General features: G+C 33.0%; 1 protein-coding gene across 3 annotated transcripts in view; it reads left to right on the top strand.

The window, feature by feature from the left end:
* Kpc2 (Kip1 ubiquitination-promoting complex subunit 2) overlaps positions 1–19,196 on the top strand; it is an 88,773-nt gene that overhangs the window by 43,940 nt on the left and 25,637 nt on the right. For 2 of the 3 annotated variants that reach the window (XM_085824050.1, XM_035353218.2), the window contains exons 6-7: positions 12,077–12,213; positions 18,856–19,010. In XM_085824050.1, coding sequence (XP_085680176.1) covers positions 12,077–12,213; positions 18,856–19,010 — 292 coding nt within the window. The remainder of the gene's footprint in view (positions 1–12,076; positions 12,214–18,855; positions 19,011–19,196) is intronic. The other variant, XM_035353219.2, reaches the window with a different exon arrangement.

Raw genomic sequence — 19,196 nt, 5'->3', positions numbered from 1 at the left:
CTGTCAGTCTACTTCTGAAATAATTCTTTCTGACTTTCATAGTTGAAGACACTTGTTCACATATATAAGATGAAGCAAATATAACACTGATTTTCCTGGGCGTGAGATATTAAATTTGGGAAGCTTACTTTTGATAATGATTTATAAAACTCTTAACTTTAGCACATTTAGAAAAAACTGCTTGAGAGGATTGTTAAATTGCGACTAAATTAATTCATGCTGCAAATCTGACATCACTGCTTCACACTTTATGTTGAAAGGCATGGTAAAAATATCCAATTCTGTTTGAATGGCACTGAAATCTTCGTTCGAAATCAAAATGCAGTTTTTTTCAAACAATCTTCATAATTTTTAAGCTTATCTTCATTTACTGAGGATATTGAACTTAACCCCGGAAAATGAGACAAGCTGTTCTTAGCTAGCTGCCCAGCACACAGATTAAATTTTCTTATTAAGTTTTAAGTTAAAGTTTTTTCTAAAGAGGTCTAATTCATCTATATTGGATTCTCATATGTCTGCTCCCCAAGAAAGAGATAATGCTTGTTGGCGCCAATGTACAGCAATAACTAACAAAGAACTTCCACTTTTAACACTTTAGCAATTGAAAGTTGTCTGTACTTGCTATTTCTGTCAATTTGTGTTTGTAGAACAAAAATAGAGAAAGTAAAAAAGCACTTGTCACTTTTCTGTTATCAGGAAAGGAATTCAGAAATATATGTATATGTGGATTTATGTGTTCATGTATGTATGTATGTATATATGTGCATAGATATGTTACACATGCACACACATATATGCACATCCATCCATCCATTTCTGAATCCGGTTCCGATAACAGAAGAGTACCCACCATTCTTTTGCAGAAGGAGATTTAAGGTTTTTCTAACATTTTGGTCACTGACATGTCATTATGCAGTTGTTATACTATTAACCCCTTGAGAACCAGCCTGCGGAGAACAAAGTGCATTCATGACCTCTCCTCCCAAAATATTGCCACCAGCCCACACTTTTTAAGCAGTTAGGCCTAATTGTACAAAAAAATGAGCATTTTGATAGAATGACTTCATTTTTTTACTTTCTTGTACAAAGTAAAAAGGAAGTATTGTAATCGTGAAAAGTTTCAGGCAGCATATTTCAATAAAAATATCCATTTTGACCGCTATCGAATGCAATTTAATGATGTTTTTGTGTGACATCTGTACATAATGACATAATAAAAGATACTTTTCCTCTAAAAAAATTATAAAACTGCTTTAAAATGAATTCTGAAGAGAATTTTTCGTGGTATCTGTACGTACATACGTATATATCTCGCATAACTCAAAAACGAGTAGCCTCAGAACGTTGAAATTTTGTATATAGGACTGCTATAACATGGTTGCAATCAGCCACACCAAACGTATACAGTACAAAGTCCTTAATCCGGACATCCATTATCCGGAATAATCTATAATCCAGACCTCAAAGCCACAAACTTTTTTTTGTATACTTTACGCATGTGTGCTTAATGAATGACGAATGGTATAAGCTAGACTAAAATCATCTTTACTGATTTTAAGGCATTTCAGTTAATGTTGTAGATTGTGCTGTTCCTTAACCTTCTAATTGAATCCGGTTTATTATTTTTTGCAGACTGTTAGAGCAATTTTATAACAATTAAGCTTGAACTTTCGATTATGTCAAAAAGAGTTTCCTATTCTGGAGCTCCCAAAGGATCTGCAAAGCAAAAGCATGTTTTGATATCCATCTAACAAAAAGTGGAATTGCTGCAAAAAATTAATAAAGGGTTATCCATCTCAAAATTATGCGAGGAGTATGACATTGGAAAGTCAACTGTATATGACATAAGCAAAAAGAAAAAGGAACTTTTTGAATTTTTTTTAGATTCCGACACCCCACTTGCAATGAATAACAGAAAAAGGGTTCGTTATGCTAGAAGTGACGATCGTGATAAAGTAATGATTGAATGGGTCAGACAGTGTCGCAGCGAGGGCGTGCCATTGACGGGTCCAATGCTAATGGCTCAAGCCAAAATTTTTCATAAAGAAATAAACTTAAACACTGAGTGCACATATTTGACAGGTTGGTACCAAATTTAAAAATCGCAATGGTAATTAAAAGACAATTAAAAATCTCAGGCAAAGACAATTAAAAATCTCAGGTGAAAAAGCTTCAGCTGATACTCATTACTAGTGAACAATTATCTCCAGAACAAATTTACAATGCTAATGAAGCTGGTCTTTTCTGGCAATATGTCCGCAAAATACCTTGGCAACCTCTACAGAAAAGGCTCCAACTGTTGTCAAAGACTAACAATTTAAAACTAACAATTTAACTAAAAGCAAGACTAACAATTTTAGCACGCACAATTGCTGAAGGAACGCACAAGTGCAAACGTGCAAGAACATGCACGACCTCGAACATTAAAAGAAGTAACGATTTTCCTCGTTATATATCATGCAAATAAAATAGCATGGATGACACAAGCATCGATGAATGATTGGTTTGAAAATCATTTTATACCCAAGGCTCGGCGACATTTGAATTCGGTTGGTTTATCTGATGACTCAAAAATAGTCCTGATTGTTGACAACTGTTCGGCACATACTTCACTTAAAGTTTTAGTGAAAGATAATGTATCCGTATTATTCTTCCCTCCAAACGGTACATCTGTCAGTCAGCCTATGGATATGAGAATAGTGCAGGCGCTGAAATACAAATCTAAAGTAGCATTTTTAAAATCTATGTTAAATTTCTTTAACAATTGCAAGCCTATTCAAGACTTTTTGAAATTTTTTAGCATAAAATCTGCTGTGTGGAGCATCGCAAGATTGTGGGAGGATGTGCCTCCAGATACGCTAAAAAATGCATGCCATAATTTATGGCCAGCTACCATATTTCATAGTGAGGACGATGAAGATGATAGCCGCGAATTTGAAGGTTTTCGGACATCGAAAACTAAAGGTGAAGTTTTCCAGTTATTGGATTTTGTAAAGAAATGTAGTGAATGAAGATGATATAACAGAAGTTTTTCATTGTGACGACAATGCCCCAATCATCAATGAATTAACAGACGTCAAAATCTAAAGTATGGTTCTAGATCCAGAAAATGCTGCTTCCGATAGTGAAGAAAGTGACAGAGAGGTTATTGAAAACAAAAAAAAAATTCGATTGACAAGTTAGTCGGTATTCTCGACACAGCAATTACAGGATGTGAACAATGGAACTTTGTAACTGAACAAGAAATTATGTCTGTTTATAGAAATTAAAGTTGTTATGATTTTTAAATTTGGTACCAACCTGTCAAATATGTGCACTCAGTGTTTAAGTTTATTTCTTTATGAAAAATTTTGGCTTGAGCCATTAGCATTGGACCCGTCAATGGCACGCCCTCGCTGCGACACTGTCTGACCCATTCAATCATTACTTTATCACGATCGTCACTTCTAGCATAACGAACCCTTTTTCTGTTATTCATTGCAAGTGGGGTGTCGGAATCTAAAAAAAATTCAAAAAGTTCCTTTTTCTTTTTGCTTATGTCATATACAGTTGACTTTCCAATGTCATAGTATTAGCACAAAAAACGAAGCAACTTAAACAACTTACATTGAAAGAAATGTTTAATAAAATAAACAAATAAATATTAAGCTTTTTTTTTTGTAAATTTTGATACTTTTTAGATCATAATTGCCCTTTATTTTGTAAATTACGGTTTCATATTTTTAATTGTATAATTTCTGCATGCCATCTTACCAGATTTAAATTGATGATCCATAATTCGGAAAAACCCCTAATCCAGAATTGCCGAAGTCCCGACGAGTCCGGGTTATGGATTTTATACTATATAAATATATTTTTATATATATATCCACTCTGCTACCTGGCTCAGTGATCTCAGTTGCTTTACTCTTATACGATTGTAAATTGTGCATTTTTTGCTTTAAAAACGATTGGATTATGTTGTTCTTATCTTTTGGTTAAGGTGTTTATGCCTTTAGGAAATCTGCAAGCAATATTTGTAGAATTATCAACAATTTAAAAGCTGTTTAAGTGCGGTTAAGCCTAATTTTTAAATAACATGGCGGACATGTTTGTGTACATTTGAAACAGCAGAATAGTAGATTTGTTGCCAATCTAAAGAGACTAAACTTTGCAACAACAATGATAACGGCTTCATTTATTATTGTGAATTAAATCATGCTTAATCCTTTCTGGAATTTTTTTGAGGAAATAAGTGTTTAAGATTTACTTCGTAATTTTTAATGCAGATATTTTGAGTTTTTATGTATTTTTTCCTTGTCGTGAAGTGATAACTGAATTAATTGAATGAGAAATACTGAATCGTCTGTGAAAAACTGTTTCTTTTTTGTTTTGTTTGCTTAATTTCTTTTATACATTGTTCTAGATTTATTATAGTATTTGAATAGAACATGTGGCAACGATTAGACAATTCTCCAAATGATATAAATTTTGTGTATTCTGAGTTATAATAAGAACGAAATATAACACTGTTAAGTGAAACTAGTGCCAGAGTGTTGCTATGGTAAACAAATATAGTGAATTTTAAAGAGTGCATTTATTCTGTTGCATCTTATGCTCTATTTACGAAATATATTCAATTCAATCCAATAAGTTTAAATGAAATGCAAGAAAAAATGCGTATAATTTAATATTCCATACAAGGAAGTCATGGGGTGTACACATCGGATTTTTTAAGTTATGTATTTAGCATACTAATTTTTAATACACAGGGAGGTTATAATTAAAGTTCATAAAAACTTAAGTTCTACTTTAAAACGGTCATAAAAGGAAAACTACTGGACCAAGTGTTATCAAACTTGGTAATCATGTAAAGGATATCATGGCGATTTATTTTCCATGGAGAAAAAAGTTTAAAAATGCGCCACCAGGGGAAAATGGTTTGGTATGCAATATTGTTAAACGAAATAAAGGTCGGATTCTAACTTAACCTTTTGTTACACAGGTTTAACAGGTTCTATATTCTTTAGAAGCATTGATCTAAACAAAATTACCATTTAAAGGCATTAATGGTGATAAAAGTCTAGTGCACCAACCGTGTAACAGAAAAATCCATCCGTGAAAACCACAAATTAGTGATGAAAAATTCTGAAATCGCAAATCACTTATAAAATTATCCGCATGCTGGAAATCTTTTTCTTACAGATCACTAATATGTGATTTTTGAAACCTGAATTCAGCCCTAAGACATGAGGATATTAGTTTAAAACGTTTTTAATCGTTTCTAAAACTAAACTTTTTGTAGGGCTATAGAAAACTGCTATGGCCTGTAATTGGCTTATGGTAGGAAGAAACAAATGATTTATGCAAATATGCTTTACACATCAATTGATTTTTCAGATACAATTGAGTGTATATTGTCAGAGTTCTTGTTGTTACGAATCGACAATGTCTCAACCATGCACGACCGTGCTGTTCTAATGAAATTTATTGTGAATATGATAGCAATGAAAGGCGTGCTTTGCAAAGGTGTCGTTCAGCAAGAGGAATACGCTGAGGGCCAATGACACAGCAGGGTTGAGGAAAATGATGGCAAAGTTTGAAGCCACAAGTTTGCTATCTGTTGCACCTAGGAGGGGAAGGAAACCTGTTTCTGAGGAAACCAAGGGTTTATTGCATTAGTAGTGGAGAAAACAACAATGGAAAGCACACACTGTACGGGCAGCATATGTGCTCTCGCACATTGAATGGACAGGGAGTACGGTGTACAGAATTGTTCATAAGGTACTGCAGTTTTACCCATACAAAATCAAACATGTTCAAGACCTTGACGATTCTGCTTTTTGGTTTGGAATTCCTTGCACAGATGGAAGAGGACAAGCATTGGCTATGGAACATTTTGCGAACAGATAAGACTCATTTTTGCCTAAATGACAATGTCAATATCCATAACCGCAGGATTTGGACCAAACAAAACTCTCATGTTATCGGTCCAGTTCCACTGCATTCTCCTAAAGTCACCGTTTAGTGTGGTATGACAGCTAGTTTCATTGATTGGACCACTTTTCTTTGAAGGGCAGTCAACAGTTTGACCTGCTGCAAGCACTGTGACTACAACTTGCTTATCGTCAATGTTAAGATGTTCATAATACCTGAACTGCAGCAACGTTGCATTTTAGACACTATGATTTTTATGCAGGATTGGATTCCACATTGGTACATATGTCACACGGTTACATATACTCCAACTACTATCGATTCTCCTTAATCTCTATGGAAATTCATGAAAAGCTACGAGCTACGAAAAGTATAGAAAACACTATGGATTTCACAGAAACAGGGTAGGAGAACCAGTATACAAAACAGAACCAACTAATTCATCCGGTGATTGGCTGAATACTCGTGTCATCATATATCACGTGTTGAGTGTGTTACTGGTTTTGAATAATAGCCAATCATAGATCAGTAACTCCAACTGTTAATCACTTGTCAGTACTTACCGACAGCCCCAGATTCATTGATGCTGTATAGGGCCTCGGCTCCGTTGTTTAGAGATTACGGTGAAAGCGTAGCATGTGTCTTGTGAGCTGTGATTCAGCTGGAAGTTATTTGTTAATTATGCTGCCTCGAATGAAGAAGTTAAAATTATCAAAGCAGAAATTTAAAGATTCATATTCTTCAAAATTTCCATGCATTAAAAAATCCAAAATTTCTGTGAATCATGTATTTCTGTGTATGCAACAAAGACTTCTCAGTTGTGCATGGCAGAAAGAATGATTGTAAACTGTGTGTTTTTTCTGAAAAGCATAAAGAACTTGGCAATGTAAAATCTAAAGAAATAACTAATTTCTTCATAAAAGATGATGAAACAGATGCTATAAAAGCTGAATGCTATTTTGTTCCATTTTAAATTGAACATAATCTACTGATTTCAGTTTCGGATCATTCCAAACAGGTTTTCAAAGCAATGTTTTCTGATTCTGCCATAGCAAAAACGTTTAGCTTCGGCCATATTAAAACTGCTTCTATTGTGAAAATGCTTGTAGAAAGTATTGCCAATATTATAAACTCAGCGCACAATACATAATTTTCTCTAAGTACTGATGGAGTAATGATAACAAACTGTACCCTTTGATTATAACATATTATAGCAAAGAAAAATAAGTGATAATTACTTCAGTGATTTCTATTTTAGAATGCACAACTAATACCAGAGAAGGTATTTTTAATTGTATAAATGAAAGCAAAGGTTTAGAATGGAAAAATTGCTTATCATTTTCTTCAGATAATTCTAGTAATACGGGAAATTTAAAGGTGTAGCTTTGCTTATCAAAATGCATCAACCAAATATAATCATCTGAGGTTATCCTCTTGTACAGGGTGGCACCGGGAAATTTTGAAATAATGTAATTTCCACGAATAAATTCATAAAACTAGTAATTTATTAACGAAAGTGCATGTATTCGGCATGCCATTTATGTTTTTACAATCAAAATGTCCAAAAGTGTCTCTTTACTTTTTAAAGGTAACATCGGAAAGATGTCCTCCCATTCGGTGTTCACACTCTAACAGCCTGTTATGAAAACTCTGGAATGCACGGTGTAGCAAATCTTGGCGAATGGCAGTGATTTCTTTTTCAATGTTCTCCGTCAGTTCATGGATTGTTGCAGGATGTGTACGGTACACATTGCCTTTAAGATATCCCCACAGGAAGAAGTCGCGCACACTAAGATCAAGGGATCTCGCAGGCCATTCAATGTCACCGTTACGTGAAATAATGCATCTTCCAAACAGTTGATGAACTGTTGCCATCAATTGTCGAGCAGTGTGTGACGTGGCTCCGTCCTGCTGAAACCACATGTTTTCGATGTTAAGATTAAGCTCGTACAGTCTCGGTGTAAAGAATGTTTGAACCATTGGAATGCCACCTGGAGGTTTTTTTCAAGGCAGATTCTGTTTCTTCAAAATTACGCACTCACGTTGTAATTGCATGCGCAAATGGGACACGTCCATGACGTCCAAGCTGGTAGTGCTGTCGAAATCTCTGCATGGCAGTCGCACTATCACCATTTTTATAAAGTGCTCTCACAGCTACTGCACCTTTCGCACCAGTCCAATGATCCATGGTTACTAAATGTCAATGTGCTCACAACAATTGTGCAAAGTTTCGAACAACTGCCGGCTCTACAGTGCTGCCAACTGTAACGTTCAAAATTTCCGTTTCCCTGCGCCACCTTGTATATAGCTGGAAAAAGAAATGCTACTGAAAAATTAATTGGCTCGAAAATCAAAAAGTTGTTAATAGATGTATATTTTTATTTGGAGAAAAGTTTGAAACGGAAGCACAGCTTCAAAGTTGCTCAACAAATTTTGGACAGAATGCAAAAGCTCATAAAATTTTGAAATACTGCACTACGAGATGGTTGTTTCTTTTAGACTGTATAACAAGGATTTTGGAATAGTAGGATGCTCTGATTATTTATTTATTTATTTATTTATTTATTTGGTTATCAACCAGATAACAGTGAGAATGAAGAATAGAGATTGCAAAACTTTAAAAAAATGTTATGATTACCTACCAAAATTGTACTTATTATTTTTGAAAAATCCTTTCCTTTGTTTGTAACAGAAAATATTAATTTGCAACAATAAGCTTCTTATAAATAAAAATTGAGAAGAAAACTTTTTGAACTTTTAATGAATTTGTTTGTTAGATTTGTAAAACCATCAGTAATTTCTAAAGAAAATGAAGGCGTTACTCTAACATCTATTCCATTTCAGAAGTGTAGTAAGCAAAAAGAAAATGAAAATTTAGTGATTGGAGCAGAACAAGATTATATTTAAAAAATGCCAAGTTGAATGAAATTGAAGTGAAATCATTTTTCAGTTCTGTGCAAACTTCTTTTTTTTACTGCTTGTTCATATATAATTGATAAATTTCCACTAAGTGATCCATTTCTAAAACATGCTAAAGTTGCTGACATCAATTTGAGAACTGAAGTTTCATCTTCATCTGTTCTTTTTTTGAAGAATACTTTCCTAGCCAGTACTGATAAAAAAATGTCTTAATCAAATGCAAATTGAGTTTTCTTTGTATCAAGTAGATGATCTGAAAGAAATTGTAGATTTGCTTACTGATATAGCATTTGGAGAAATTGCCAAATTAAAAGATATGAATGGGTGTATTAAAATACAAAGTATTGCCTATTGTAATGCTTGCTGTCTTAATAATACCACATTCAAATATAGCTTGTGAAAGAATTTTTTTCTATTACTAAAAAACAAAATCAGATTGAATTTCAACCAGATTTAGGTCCTAAAACTTTAAGCAGTTTTGATTGAAAAAATAAATGTGCAAGCAAATGAAGAAATGTGTTACAAAAAAGATTCTCAAAATCAGAACTTAAGCTTGCTGAGCATGCTACATATAAATCTTTGCATTCGTAATTTGTAAATAAATTAAAAGTACTTTTTTAATAGTTATATGTATTGTTTTTGGTTATCTACTTGTAAATTTTTAAAAATTTTATTTCCTTGTGGAAATCAAATTTGGAATAAAGATATATCATTTATAGACTCTGATTTTTCTGTATGATTTGTAGTGATTTAAAATACATATATTAGTAGATTTTAGTGATGTACATAATTGAGGAGTTAAATGAAAATTTCTAATTAAATGTGCCTATAATTTACAAGACATATTTTTAATTGTTCAGTTTTATATATATATATATATATATATATATGGATTTCAAATGTAATAAAATTGATTAAAATTAATAATTAATTGAAAATTAATGAATGGTTAAAACGTGCCTTATGCATGCAAAGTTGTAAAAAAGTCGTTCGTACGTTGACTGCTGACAAGTTTTGATGCAGGTTGGACTCTGTGCAGTTACTTAGGCAACATTTCATGAATGAACGGATTGTAAGCAAACGCTTCCATTTCCTGGCCATCCCAGTCACCAGACCTCAACCCCTGTGACTTTTGGCTATTGGATTATCTCAAAGCACCATTATGGTAATAACTAAACAATTTCATGAAATTGAAAGATGTGATACAGCCACTTGTTCGCAACATTCCTTCTGATATGCTTAGAGCTGCTGTTGAGAATGCAGAAGTACGATTTAACTTGCTTTCGGAAAATGGTGGACGCCATATTGAACATGCTTCAGAAACAATTAATCACATTTTAAACCAATGTCTTCATGTCTTATTTTGTTTAACAATATTGCATACAACACCATTCCCTCCCTGGTGGTGAGTTTTTGAACTTTTTCCCACAGAAAATAAATTTCCATGACCTTCTTTACACGATTACCAAGTTTGATAGCTTTTGGTCGAGTAGGTTTTCTTTTATTACCATTTCAAAGTGGAAATTTAATTATAACTAACCTGTACATTAATATAAAGGATATCACAATGATAGAAATAAATGAAACATGCAAAATACTAAAATTGTAACTATACACACAAAATCAAATACTATACAAATGAAAACAAAATTACAAATATCAAATTAAAAAAAGAAAAGAAAAGAAGATTTAGCAATAATTATCTGTAAGTAATTAAATTCAAATTAAAAAATTTTGCTGTGTGTGGAATAATTCAAAACAAGCATCGAACACAGTCCTACATTGCATATTTTGCACTGATAATATGATATTTGCTTTCAGTTTTGCTTGTTTTTAGTGCACGCAGTGCATCCCCTTCTACCTATAATACCTTTTCTGTCAACGTAAATTTTCAAAAAATGTATTCCAGTTAAACAGAAAGGTTGAGTGCCCAGTGTTATTCACCGGTACACCTGCTATAGTCAGCTAGATGCACTTTCCTACATTCTCCTAACAAAGAAAGCGAGTAACATAAACAAAAACAATGAGCTGGATGCACTTCCCCGCATTCTAATAACAAAAAAAAAAAAAAAAAAAAAAAAATGAAAATGACAAAAAACAGGAAATTGCTAATGAAATAAACAAAAACAGCTCTGTCCCTTTAACTCACATGCACACTTATAAAGAGCCATGATTCCCAATTTGTTTACACCAATAAATCTATTAAAACCAAAAGCACAGAACAGAAACTGATGCCTATACATGAAGGTCAAATACCATATGATTCAATGGATGTGAAAACCGTTACCATGTCGAGCCATCTACTGGCAGTTAAAAATTCAAATAAATTGTTCTGTTTTCAAATTAAGGATACGTGATGCTGAGCCGAAGTGATTGATGGGAGCTTTTTGCATAGAAGTGACATTGGACTGGTAAGAGTGAAATCATTGCGTCAAGCCTACGAAATGTTGGTCATGAGCGCGCTAAGAGTAGGGATTGCCAACCTTTTTCTTGTATTCACCCCTTTCTAAAATTTTCCTCCTCCTCCTCCTTATATATATATATATATATATATATATATTTGTTATATAGAGTGTGCAACGTGTTCGTAATGGTGGGGAGGGAGCAGCAGTTAGCTTGTAGTGTTCTTGTAAATATAAAGGCTACACTACTTACATATTGATGATGTAACTGCCATTTTAGCATAGCTTCTTTTAACAAGTTTCAAACGTTGACATACATGAAATAGTAGTAACAGGTTTTGCTGTGGTTCATTAGTTTTCTTTGTATTTTTTAATTATGATTTATTGTATTCCTGAGCTTATTTTTTATACTGCACTCATTGCTTAAAAAATATGTGTTTTTAAAAAATATTTCTGGGTTTTAAAATATATTAAATAATTTTTGTGTGTTTTCCCCTTATATTTATTTTCTATGAATTCTTCCATACCAGTTGATTATCAGTTTTGTTAATAAATTTTTTATAATCAATGAGATCTTGATTATGATGATAAACTGCTGATACATATTCAGCTATAAATTTTTTATAATCAATGAGATCTTGATTATGATGATAAACTGCTGATACATATTCAGCTATTTGACTCCCTTTAAAACTTCATCAATTCCCACGGAGTCTATAGACTCCACGGAAGCACCTGATTTAGAGCATCACAGAATAAATGCTCATGCATATTCCAAATCTTAAATTCTGTAAATTAATTACAGTTATTTAATATTACAAATTATGTCTTCTATGCAGCAATGTGTCAGATGCAATGGATTGGCTTCTAGCTCATTCTGTTGATGGTGGTTCATCGAGCAGTGAACCTGTTCCCAAATCTAGTTCATCTCCAACTCCTTGTCGAAAATTTTCAAAACTAAATGTCTCAAAAATTGGTAAGTTGCATTACCTTTTTTTATCATTGATGCCAACTTAAAAATAAGAGCTTTAGTAATTTATATATCTCCTTCCCAAAGTGAATTATATTTAAATAGTTTTTGTTAATGTCTTTTATTGTATGCTTTTCTCTATTAAAATTTATGTTTATAATCTAATAAATCAGTGAAAATTATAATTTTCTTTTCTCTTCATTTATATGTTCCCAGGTATGGCTTTCTTTGTCTGTGTATTTTTTTATTTTATGCATTCTCATAGGGATATTGCTGTGGAAATTAAACATTCCGTTCATAGTCATAGTTGTGTATGAAATTATTGCCAATATATTGTTGAATTTTCCATAATTTGAGAAAATTAGTATCATCATAATAGATGTTCCAAATACAGTATAAAATCTGAAATCTGGACATCCTATATCCTGAATGATCTAATATCCAGTCATCTGAACCACTAGCTACAATTTTTCGTTTTCCTTTCAAAGTCTGGGAAACAAAAAAATGTTGTGGCATAAAATTTTTCTTCCAACAAAATTGAGATTCCTGTGTGTCACTTTCAAATGCTTACTGGTTCGGGAATCATACCATGGGCAATAAACAGTACATTGACTGATGATGGCCTCCACTTACCTTTAAAATCTTGAGTGATTGGAATATTTAACATTTTTCTATCTGTCTTAATCAATAAGTAAAGCTGTAAGACTGGTAGTTTGGTCTGAGGTTCGAATCCCTCGAACAGGCTGGCTGCATGGGCATTTTCATGGTTTTCCCCATTTGTAACATGTACGCGAGCTAGTTTCTCTTAAAAAGTCCTCCACAAAGGCCCCTTAGGCAGAGAGCCTTCAAAGTTTTGCCATAATCACATACACTAACACATTATCTTTCTGATATGATCTTGTTATTTTATTCCATCTGTTAATCTTATCAAAATTTCAGTTTTCCTTAATGATGCATCTCCATGTTACTCTTTACCCCCAAACCATGCATCTGTCAAATGGATATTGGAATTTTGTACGCATCGAAATGCAGATATAAAGAAGCTTTTTAAAAAGCAATGATGAAGTAAAACCATCCAAGAACTCTAGAAGTATTTTAGTACAAAATTTGATATGGGGAGAGTTGCAAGTTCATGAGAGGGCGTGTCAGCAGATATTTTTTTAAAAAAGTGCTTGATTTAATTTATAGCCATCTACTAGATTTCATGATGATAAAGAGAGCTGCAAATCCAAGCATTTTTAGGTATTGCAAAAAATTTGAAGTTTTCTAATTAACCCTTTGACGGTTATGGAAATGAGCAGTTTACGTTTACTTAATTCGCGCAGCATTAGGAGTAAACAGTAGTCGAAAGTGGTTGCTGTTTTCCCCCCGCCGTTCTTCCGAAAATGTCACCTTTCTCTGGCGATGCCGTAGATAGCTCGCCTTGCGCGTTTCAAAAATTTCTTAAAGTATTTGTAGTACATAAATAACAGTTTTTACGTACTTTAAAATAATTATTAAACTGTAAATTAAAAATGATTATAACCAATTATATAAATAATAATAGTTAATTATAAATATAAGACAAATATTAAATTGAAAAGACTAAATAAATACAACTAATGTAAAACTATATGAAGCACAGTATAAATACAGTAATTACCTGAAAATCTTTTTGTGTGTGATATACTTTAAAACATGGAATTGCACATAATGGGGCATTATGCAAAAATGTTGGTTTCCGTAACAATAGGATTTATAATCTCATCAGTAAAAAACAGCTCAAAATACTCTAGTGGATCAGAAATATTTGTCACGCAAGCTTTCATGCCTACATCACTAGTAAAACTAAATCGGCTAGGAGCGTGAGAACTTGAATCAATTATACACCACTGTCGAACACTCGAAAAATCTTTCTCATCGCTTGAATCGTCTTCTGAGCTTGAAATACTGTGAACAAAGTTTTCATCAGATTCAAAACTTGATAAGCTTTCTGTATCACAATCATAATCATCATCATAACTATCTAACTTTCGCTTTTGAGCAATTTTACTGTACAAACACCCTAAAAACCGCGCCAAAATACGTATAAAATGAACAAGGTCAAAAAAAAAAAAAAAAAAAAAAATCCACCTTCATTATGCAAAGAAATTCATGGAACTCGTACTGCCATCTGTAGACAGTAAAACTAACTAAATTTCGCGAGTAGCATTCCTTTGAAACACAATCAGTGCAGAATAATAATGGCGAACGAAGTCAGCTCGTCAGCGCGCATTGGGAAAAAATTTCACTACGCGAGTAGTGCTGGTTACTAACCATTTCAGTCAAAATCTTGCTCCCGAGCGGAACGTGTTTGCGCGCATTATGATGCACGATTCGATTGTGAGCTGAACTCATTCATAACCATCAAAGGGTTAATGATATATCAGAGAAAATGTTAAGTGAAGATGGTATAACTGAAGTCTTCATTGTGATGATAATATCTCAGTCGTCAATAAATTAACAGAAAAGTGAATATTAGTTGTATTGTTTTAAATTCAGAAAAATTCACCATTTCAGCTTTTGAATCACTTTTAATTTCACATGGAGGTAATGTATAAAAATCTTTATGCAAAATACCTCTTTTGTAAAATAATATTAACAATGATTTTTTTTTTCTTTTTCCATGTCATCTTACTAGATTTAAAATGACGATTTAAAATCCAGAATCACTCAGTGATGATAGTCTCAGATTTTGTATTGTAATACTTACTTTTTTGCATTATCTATTCATCTGAATTTAGTTATGATATGATACCTCACAGAGGATTTCTTAAATATCGTAATTCAACATTATGCTGGTGTGTTGATGTGTTAGTGTAGAAGAGCTGTTCTTATTGAACCACCAGGTCCATTGTCTCACCAGACACCAGAGAACAGGTTCCCCAAAATTTTAAAATGGACTCATATATGCAGTAATTGTTTTTGTCCTTCTAACAGTGACAATCATTGTAAACACCTGCAAAAGTCATGCTGAACCTTTGCCTTTTAACTATTGAACTTTATTCCACCCTAATACAAGAGCCGACCTATTATGTTGAAGCAAACATAAACTGACATTCACTATAAGATTTTGTTAAGTCAACTGTACATTTATCTTTGCTAATTCGTTATGTATGATATAAAGCATAAGAAGTAACATATACATTAACTATTGTTGTTTGTGCTACTTCTGAAGGCCGAAGCTTCTTCTGCTACTGAACAGCCAAAATTCAAGTTACAGGGAAGTAAAAATAAAGATATCTTGTTAAACAATTATAATATTAAAATTACTATGTATTCATATTGGAATGTAGGTTTCATTCAAAGAAATAATATTGTCATAGTTACCCATGATTATTTTTTATGTTATGTTCTTACTGTAACTGTGCCCTCTGGATATTAAATTATTTGCATAATTTTCTCCTCTCAATTTTTGGGCTATGATATTAGCAAAGAAAAGGAGAAAATACATAAGGAAATTCAGTACTTGGTGTTGAGAAGACAAAAATCACTGTGATACTCAATTTCTGGACTTTTCCGATACATGGCAGATGTAGCTCAGATGTATCAGAAAAATTAATTTGAATATGGCAAAATACACAGGCCTATCTGCCTAAATTTGAGGTTTGCCTCTATAGAAAACTTTCATAGGGATACTGCTCTGTATTCGTGTTATACATGGCAAAAATCACAAAAACCAACCATGCAGCTAATCTGGTCGCTTGGGAACGAACTGCCAGTAATCTGTGATTGGTGAGGTGCAGATGTCGCTGAACTGTAGCAGCTTTTGCAGCCGAAAAATCTCTTGCTGAATACTTAGAATTTGATGTTTCTTAACTCAAGACTATAAGTACAAAAAATTCATCTTCTGTACAAATTCACAAGAGCTTACTTTGATGTGGATCAGATTGTTCAGATAGTAATCATCATTGTGTAATGCGAGTCTGAAAACAGAGAATTGGTAATGTTAAAATTTCAACTTGGGGACCTACCAAATCATTTTTGGGGTCTCCTTGGCAATAGTTTATCCCCTCTTCATACACTGCATTAATATATCAAGCAGCTTTTGTAGCTGAAAAATCTCTTGTTGAATACTTAGAATTTGATGTTCCTTAATTCAAGACCATAAAGACAATAAACTGCTAATCATAATTGTATAACTTTATATGATTTGGGTATACAGTATACCTTGGTTAATGATGAATTTCTTTTGTAAGCAAGAAATGTCTTTTGTGATGACACATCATTGATTGTTGGCAGATTACAAGGAAACATGATAAAAGTACCTGATTATGAGTATAAACAGCTGATAGTTTTTTTTAAAAAAAAAACATATTTATATTTTGCAAAATATTCACACCTATGCTGTTTATATTTTTTTCACACAGTTTGTATTAAATGGTATGCATTCTCTAATTGAGTATGATATTTATTGCATTTTATTTCAGCACCATCTAGTAACTGTCAAGTAATTTAAATGATCCTTATATCAGTACATTAATTAACAGGGAAACTGTTATTTGAGACATAATTTGAAGATTGGCAAAGGATATTTTGGCAGTTGCTCAAGATCTCAATTTGGAAGTAGAAAAAGATTTTGAAGAATAATTGGAGGATATGAATGAGAACTGGCTACTGATCAGCTAAAAGAATTTTCAAGCAGCAGTGCAAAAAAAAAGAGATGTATACTTCATGATGAGGACATGATAAGGATATGATGTGCCAATGATAGGACATAAAAAGATGAGGGCATTCAAATTGCTGAAATAAAAAATGTCTGGGCAAAGTGCGAAGAATTTAGAATATTGCTATGAAGCTAGATCCAGATAAATCTGAGGTTATTTGAACTGCAAATCTATTTAATGAAAATTTTCAAACATATCCGGTTTTAATGAAAGTTTTCGGCCAACGCACATATTGTCTGCACAAACAGCTCACGTTGGCGTGCTTAATCATATTTTGTCAAACAGTTTTTGGTATTTGAAAGAAAGAGACTTGCTAACACTATGTCGTGAAATTTGTAAAAAAAAAAAATATTGTTATCAAGTACAAGGTGTCTGAAATGAAACTATCATGCTATCAGATTAGAACCATCATTTACTTCCAGTGCTGTTGCAAGAAATCAGCTGCAGAATATCACCAAATCATGTAAAGCTAATGTTGTATCATATGACACTGTGACGGTTTGGTACCAAAAGTTCAAAAAGAAGGACTATGACATTCAAGAACTTGTGGAAGAAAATCAGTATGCAACCACTCGAGAGACTAAGGAGTTAAACATTAGTGCCATGTCGGCTAATCACGCTATGCACCGTATAAATTTGATTTACAAGTCCAGTCGCCGGTTGCTGCATGAGCTAACTCAAGCAGATAAGGACAGACATCGTTGAGCCTGCACTGATCTGCACAAATATCAACGTAAGGACAAAATTTTGGACCGGATCATGTTCTTGATCAGGTTGTTTGTGAGGAAAAGTGGATTTAATTCAACAACACTAGCTGAAAGGGAGGTGGTCTGTGCCCGGTGAACCTGTCGGCAGTGTCACAAAGTTGCAATTTGACTAACAAAAAGATCATGCTTTTTATCTGTAAATTATATGGGAAAAGGTACAACTCTCAACTGTAAGGTGTACTGTGAGATGCTATTTCATGTTAATGCTGCTATTAAGGAAGAAACATTGAACTGAGTTCTGGCACAAAAAAAGGTAATGTTCTATCAAGATAATGAAAGACCACATATGGCAATAGCATTCACTGTCTGGACTCTATGGACTCGAATGGTATCTTTTGCCACACACACCATATAGCCCCTACCTCACTTTAGTCTTCTACATTTTTTCACACTTTCAGCTACATCTTGTAGTGCTATCCTCCATTCTACACAGTATATCTGAAATGAGGTTGATCTGTTTTTGGGCTCATGGCTACCAAGTTTCTGGGCTCAAGGCTTTAAAAAGCTACTAAATTGTTGGCAGGAAATCATAGATTTGAGTGGTGATTACTACCCATACTAAAGGTATTGCTTTCATATTCCCCCCTAACTTTATTAAGAATGTTTTTTGGGGAAAAACTTCTGTTACAACCAGATATTATACAAAAAAAAAAAAAAAAAAAAAAAAAAAAAAAAAAAGAGGAAAAAGCTGCTCATGTTTTTCACAGATCCATCAATCAAAACTCTGGGTGAGCTAAATTGTCCTTCTGGTAAGACTGACATTTAAAAACTGCATTCATGAACTATTCATTTTATTAATGATAATTTTTTTTTTGCAAATATAAATATATAAATTATACGTACCATGTTTTTATGATATTAAAATGAATTTTATCTGTATATTTGACATTCATAATGGTTGTGGGGCAGAGATGTTACCATCATTATACTTGTTGGAAATCATGCTGTAGATAATATTGGTAATCCTGAAATGGATCACTCTCATTTACCAAGAAACCACTATAGAGTATTAGTAGCTATGTTTTGGTGTACTGCACTCAATATGCATGATCGCTACTAACTTGAAAATGGTATGAATATATGCTGTAATTTTTGTGCTGTAATGTTTTAACAATAAAAATGTATAATTTTGTATTTCTGAAGTTGTATAATTTTATTTATAATAAATTTATAATTTTTAAATATCTGGTTTAAAGTAGAAAAGCCTGCACCTGTAAATACTCAGAAAGAACAAACAGAGCTGCCTAGTACATCACAAGGAGCTACTGCCAGTAGTGAAGACAGTAGATTAGTGGAAATGATCCAGTGTTTTCGTGCATATAAAAGAAAAGTTTTTAGGCCAAGCACTGCTGTACGTACTTTTCCTATAACTGAAGTATTAGTTTGTGTTTATTATTTATTTGTTTCAGGACCATAACTTTCATTTATATTTGCATGAATTGGAATTAAAACTTAAATTAAACCCCAGTGAAGATTGAGTGTTAAAAAGTATGAGCAATATAAACTAGCATAATTTTTTTCCCTATAATCCAAAATC

The sequence above is a fragment of the Stegodyphus dumicola genome, chromosome 9, assembly GCF_044657685.1.
Source record: "Stegodyphus dumicola isolate Sdum_Otavi_A_Nest chromosome 9, ASM4465768v1".
Taxonomy (NCBI): Eukaryota; Metazoa; Arthropoda; class Arachnida; order Araneae; family Eresidae; genus Stegodyphus; species Stegodyphus dumicola.
The sequence above is the reverse complement of the archived record's forward strand: the minus strand, read 5'-3'. Positions and strand labels throughout refer to the sequence as shown.